The 6,346-nt window shown below is 42.5% G+C and overlaps 1 protein-coding gene across 1 annotated transcript; it reads left to right on the forward strand.

Annotated features, from left to right (window-relative positions):
* The first annotated feature begins 2,756 nt into the window (after positions 1 to 2,756).
* ier5l (immediate early response 5-like) lies at positions 2,757 to 5,918 on the forward strand. The gene has a single exon (XM_078272272.1). The coding sequence runs from the start codon at positions 2,930 to 2,932 to the stop codon at positions 3,821 to 3,823; it is 894 nt and encodes a 297-aa protein (XP_078128398.1). The 5' UTR covers positions 2,757 to 2,929; the 3' UTR covers positions 3,824 to 5,918.
* Positions 5,919 to 6,346: the final 428 nt, after the last annotated feature.

Genomic DNA, 6,346 nt, shown 5'->3' on the forward strand with positions numbered 1-6,346 from the left:
TGGAGTGGAATTTGGTGTAATAACAATTTAATAATTATGACTTTGGTTGACAGTAAGGTCTGTGCATTAATCAGAGTAGGACAATGTGTGTGTGTGTGCTTGATTTTTTTAAATGTAGTTTTCCAATACTGTAAGCACCACAATTGAAATTCCATTCACCTGTATTGTATTTGGGTAATCTCGCATTGCCAGCTCTTACGCTACTGACTACAACACCCAGGATAGGAGGAAAAAAAATGCTCTGGGTTGTTTGCATTTCTTTAAACCAATCACAATCGTCTCGGGCGGCGCTAAGCTCCGGACGCAACGACGGTGGCTCTGCAAAATAGTCTCGGGAAGGAACTTGTTTTGGTTGAACATTTCCTCCATGCAAAAAAAACCCACCTATATTAAATGAAGTTAACTGTTCACACAATACAGTAACATGAGCTATTTAAATGAGCTGAATACTAAACGTAATTTGCTGATACCAGTGTATCGCCGTGTGTATTTTGTCCGTAACAAATCCCCGCCAATCGCTTCCAAAACGTCCCAGTTACATAGCAAATGACATTATCCTGGAATTGAATGGTCGTCGATCCAGACTAGGTGGAGTCAGGAATCTCAGAGACAGAGCTCTCAAAACCAGAACAAACAAAAAATAAAATGATCTGCATGAATGGATCCCACTGGGGCAACCGAAGTAGGGACCCCCTACTGCATACATTGTATACAATTGAGTTGCATATTAAACTGGGTCGGATGGATACAAATGAATGGATATCAATATATTATTCATACATCATGTTTGAATGTTAAATGTACATGTGGAACAGTGACTCCTTAAGCTTAAAAGTATAGGCTACCATAGTGGCTACCTTACCTATAGTACACGTATCTTCAATGTTTTGTTTTCTCACAAATAGGCCAATTCATCTTTGCTATAAATATGTATAATGTATATTTTCAGACATATTTGAATTTTTGAAAATATAGCTTTTCAAAAAAAATCGCTTTTTAACGTAATTTGGCGCCCCTACCTGCACTAACTCTGACGACCCCCTAGGGGTCACGGACCCCCTATTGAAGATCTCTGCACTAGAGGTAAGTGAGAAAATGTGTGTGTGTGTGTGTGTGTGTGTGTGTGTGTGTGTGTGTGTGTGTGTGTGTGTGTGTGTGTGTGTGTGTGTGTGTGTGTGTGTGTGTGTGTGTGTGTGTGTGTACTTTGGGTGAACTGACCCTTTAAACAAAACAGGTATTTTCCTCCAGGTCTTTGTACTTCTTTCTTTCAGAATACACGACGTTTGTAACACAGAATCTGGCAGTGCTGTGGTGCTGCTGTGCCAGATGACTGAGCATTTTTTCTCATCAGTGAAACCAGAGGGTGGCTTCATCAAAACCCCCACATTGCTCATTTTGACAGACATTTGAATGCATTATATAAAAATAAAAGTATTTATTGGGTTTATAAGAAGTAGTATTTGTATGCAATGCCTCATGAGATGTCATAATTTGCGATGTTCATATCGTTTTGGGGCGCTTTTTGCTCGCAGGTTTCTTTATAGAGCCCCTCCTACAGCTTCAGAATAGATATTTGGCAGCTCCTATGTTTACTCGTGTCTGACTCCTCGCTTGGTCAGTCTGTCGTTTTCTCTTTCTCTGTTCCTCCAACAATGCTTTCCTAGCTTTCTGCTTCTTTTTTTGCCGGCTCAGCCATGACGATAGTGTGAAAAACTCCATCGCTACCTTGTTCTTACAGCGAGCCGGTTCCTGTATGTGTGCAGTGCCGTGAAGCAATTCGTTACATCACGAGACCTGATATCACGCCATACTTCCTGACACTGAGGCCGCCGGCTCGCCGGCCCAAAGTTGCAAGGGTGGTTTTTCCGCTCACAGGCGCGAGACGACCACCATTCAACCCGAAAACAGTCACATAACCATTCCAAAGACTCCGAAGCTGTTCAGTTAAGGTAAATTAAGCTAAAAAAAATAGTATAGTATAGCATAGTCCCCCTTTAACCCTTGTTTTCTGGATCGAAATTTGAAATTCTAACTTTTTTTTTCAACTTTTTTAGGCAATTGTAATGTTTTGTCACTTTTTTTCGATGTCTAATGTTTTTTTTTAATTTTCTGGGATTGTTTATTTATTTTTTCCCAAATTTTGAAGCTTTTCCTGACATTTTTGTCACTTTTTCCAACATTCTTTTATCGGTTATTTTTCAAATGCTATCAAATTGAATAAAACACCCAAACTCAATGAAAGTAGTGCACTGATCATTGATTTTACTTGTGAAGAGCGTTGTACGGAACCATCCACCTTATTTTTGGGGTGATCAATTTGGGTCGAAAGAAACCCAAATTTCTAATATAGAAACTTTTTGAAAATGGGTCAAATTTGACCCGAGGACAACAGGAGGGTTCTTGGTCCAAAAGGATAACATTTTTTTCACTTGGAACACCAAACTTAAAAATAAACGGTGACTGTCCTACTTCATTGGTTGTTGTAAATCTCGATTGGCTTCCCAGGGAAAGGAACTGGTTTTCTGAAAGTCCCAGCTATGGGGCAGCTGAAATGAGGACATTCCTGTTAGACAACCTGGGTGGAATTTGAATAGTCCGGGGGACCCGCCTGACGCTGATTGGTCGAGAACGACATATTTCCAGCGCGCCAGTCTGCCACTCAACAGATCCCAGGCAGCTGATTGGCTCTCCCTGAAGAAGGCGGGCCCTCTGGCTTGACTATAAATATGTATTCTGGTTTCGAGCCATCTGCGAATGATTGCTGGCTTTCTGAGGGAGAGGCGGATCATTGTGAGTCCAATGTTTCGCCACAGAGCGGACCTGAACCTTTCTCCTCCAACAAAACGATTCCCATTGAGATAGCTGAGAGACGGCTTTCCCATCTCCCGGAGAGGAGCTGGAGGTGGACTATAGGGGGGGAAACATCACAATGATCCACACCATGGAATGCGCAGCGGACGCGCAAAGCCTCATCTCCATTTCCTTAATGAAGATCCACAACTCCAGGACGCAGAGAGGGGGGATCAAGCTGCACAAAAACCTGCTGGTCTCCTACGTGCTGCGGAACGCCAGGCAGGTCTACGTCAAGGAGAAATACGCGGAGATCTATAGGATGCAGCAGTACGAGGAGGTGATGACCGTCTGCAACGAGATCCAGGAGCTCAACCCGCTGGATCTGGACGCAGAGGACGCCGGCGACGAGGAGCAGGCGCGGGCTGCTTGCTGCGGCGAAGAGGCGAGTCTCTGCGGCTCTGCGTGCCACCGAGGCGCGGCGCAGCCAGCGGCGCACGCCCGGACAGCGAGCGCTCTTTTCGGCTGCTCTCCCCTCGAGGACGGCGGCAAAGAACCGGATCCCTCCTACTATCGAAGCTGCTGCATGGAGGCTGCCCCTGTGTCCCACTGTGACCAGTTCCCCGCAAACGGCATCACGCACTGCAACAAAACCACAGTGCTGGATTTGGACACGCATGTGGTAACCACGGTGGAGAACGGCTACCTCCACCAGGACTGCTGCTGCGACGCGCTCCAGTGCGGCCAGGGCGCGCAGTCCCCGGCCAAGAAACGGAAGGTCGAGTTCGGCTTTTGTACATCCGACGGCGAGGAGGTGTCGGATTTTACATCGGCTCGCAAGCGGGCGAAACGCGAGGACTGTTCCTACTTCCACCTAGACTACACAGACACTTCCAACATCTCCAACCTGATCTCCATCTTCGGCTCGGGCTTTACAGGGCTGCTGAGCAGACAGGCGGACATGGAACAGATCTGTAGTAAACAGGTCCTGGCCAGCCTGGGGGCATGGACCCGAGCGATTGTGGCATTTTGAATCAAACCCTTTTTATGATTTTTAGGAGAGACCGGGGTCAGTTGTAACACGTTTTTTCCCACAAAAGTATGAAACTAAACCCAGTGGAGAAGCGTTTTCTCCTGCCAGTTTTTTTTGTTGTTGTTGTTGTTGGGGAACATGTTTCTATGCTCTAACAAAGTAACGTTCCCATAATTGTTCTCCAAGGTATATTCCAACATCCCATGTGTTAATTTGTGGAACGTATTGCATAGTTACGTGTCCATGATGGAATGTTCTTAGAACAAGTTTTCCTTGGGAACCTTAGGGGAACGTTGCCAGTTGACTGTACTGTTCCACATCCTTTCTATGTGCAAATAGTGAATGGTGTGCTGCAGAATATGGATTGGGTGAGATCAGTGTTTTCTACAGAAGCTGTGCATTGTTACAAATAGAGCCCCTATGTGTGAGGTCAGTTGTAGATGTCATTTAACCGCCCAGTGATGGTCACTGTTTTGGTAAAACACAGGTTTATTAATTCACTTTGAACACAGAACGTGTGAAAACATCACATTTGGTTAGTATACAACATGTTAAACACTGACAAGGGATTTTGACCATTCGGCTAAGTCGGTTTTAACATACATTACAGCTGACCTCTCAGTGTCATAGTAAATACCATGTGCTGAAAAACTGAACATTTGATTGGCTATCCTCAGTGGCTTGCAGTCGTTCAAAAACAGCGATTTTAAAACACAAATGTCAAGAATTAGACCTCAATGCGCACCTTTTGTCTTAAAGAAAGAACAGATAACAAGATGCGAATGTGGTTCGTTGGTGTGCACTGTGTGACGTCACTCCCCCCTCGTTTCTGATTGGAGGATCCGGAGGTGTCACAACGGATACCCGGTCTCGCCTATAAGGTCTAAATCAACTTTTATTTTTGCAGGAAAAAAAGAAAAGCTATTTAGGAGAAAAGAAAAAAAGAGCATTTAAATGACAGTAGTTTTGGCAGGGAGAGGACAGATTTTGTGCCATATATATCCTGTTGTCAGAACGGTAATGACATGATAAAATGGATTGACTTCCATTGCCTTAAATCAAATGCACACAACTGCTACACTGTAAAACTTTTCACCGTACATTTACAGTAATATACTGGCAGCAGCTTCGCCACTAAACTACTGTTTATTTACAGTAAGCATAATGTTTTTACATTTTACGGTATTTTACTGTGAATAGACATAGTTTCTTACTGTATTATTTGAATTTACAGTAATACATTTCTCAAGATGCTTTGGTATTACCCGTAAATACCTGTAATCTGTAACATTCGCAGATAGTTTTTTCTCCCAGAATGCATTGCCATTTACAGTATGATCCTGTATAACAATGAAACAGTATGATACTGTGAGATTTTAGCTGTAAGTTTACATCAAAGGTTTACAGTGTAGCTGTTGTCAGAAATGGAAAGTGAGCCGAAGTCTCTCCTGTTCCGGGCTTAAAGGAGCCTTCGTGGAAACACATCTTCTCCAGTTTAAAGTTGGACCTTGCACATTCTGGGCAGTTTGTAGTCATGTGAAACACCACGTCCAAGACTCTCTCCCTAACACTTTTTGAGGTACATTGATGGACTCAGAAACCAACTCATATCACTTAATGGAGTGCCAACACGTACATGTACTGCAACACTTTTTGGGCTATTACTGTGGTTATCACTCCACCATCCACTCCCAGTGTGTGATAGTAAACAGTCCGGGTTATTTTGGCAGTTTGACATCCCCCTCTTAATCATGGTTGTTGCTCAAAGCCTTCACAGCAATTCCATAATTCCAACACGTCTTGGTTTTGTGTGTTTTTTTTTTTTTTTACTTTGTTTTGTAAAAAAAAATGATGGTAGTCCTTTTGTTTTAGAAAGGCAAAAAACTCATGATTTAGCCATAACCTGAGAATCCACGCATTAGCTTTATGAGCACTATGTGTACCAAAATAAAGAGAATATTCAGCCATTCTCTACATATTTTGTTGTTATTCTTGTATTTTTTTGTGCTTACTAAAATGTATATCACCGGGTAAAAACTGTTCCAGAAAATATTTGTTGAAAATTTATAATCTTAATAAAAAATGAAAACCTTAATGGTAACTGTTGTGTTTGACAGCCGTTTGTTATAATGAAATACTGATACGGTTACAGGCCTACAGTGGCTGACCAGTGTCACACATGATGCCATTAATATGAAAAACACACTTTAATACATTTTCAGGCAATGCTTGCACGACGCTTTAATAACAACATCATGAAATAAATTAAATAAGATAATAAATTAAATAGATAAGTCCACAGCTATCAAGTTAATTCAGCATATAATTAATAAAGGACATTTTAACAACAATCCATCAAGTCTGCATTAAAGGTTAAAGGGAAAGATCCGTATCACTCTATCATTAAATAAGAGGCTACAGCTAGCAGATGTTAGCTTAGCTTAGCATTAAGGCTGGAAACAGCTAGCCTGGATTTGTCCAAGGGCAACAAAATATGCCTACTGGCACCTCTAAAGCTCACTA

Source organism: Sander vitreus, chromosome 16 (genome assembly GCF_031162955.1).
Source record: "Sander vitreus isolate 19-12246 chromosome 16, sanVit1, whole genome shotgun sequence".
In the NCBI taxonomy this organism is placed as follows: Eukaryota; Metazoa; Chordata; class Actinopteri; order Perciformes; family Percidae; genus Sander; species Sander vitreus.

Coding starts and splice junctions, on each gene's coding strand:
- ier5l (XM_078272272.1), top strand. CDS start 2,930: ATGATCCACACCATGGAATGCGCAGCGGACGCGCAAAGCCTCATCTCC.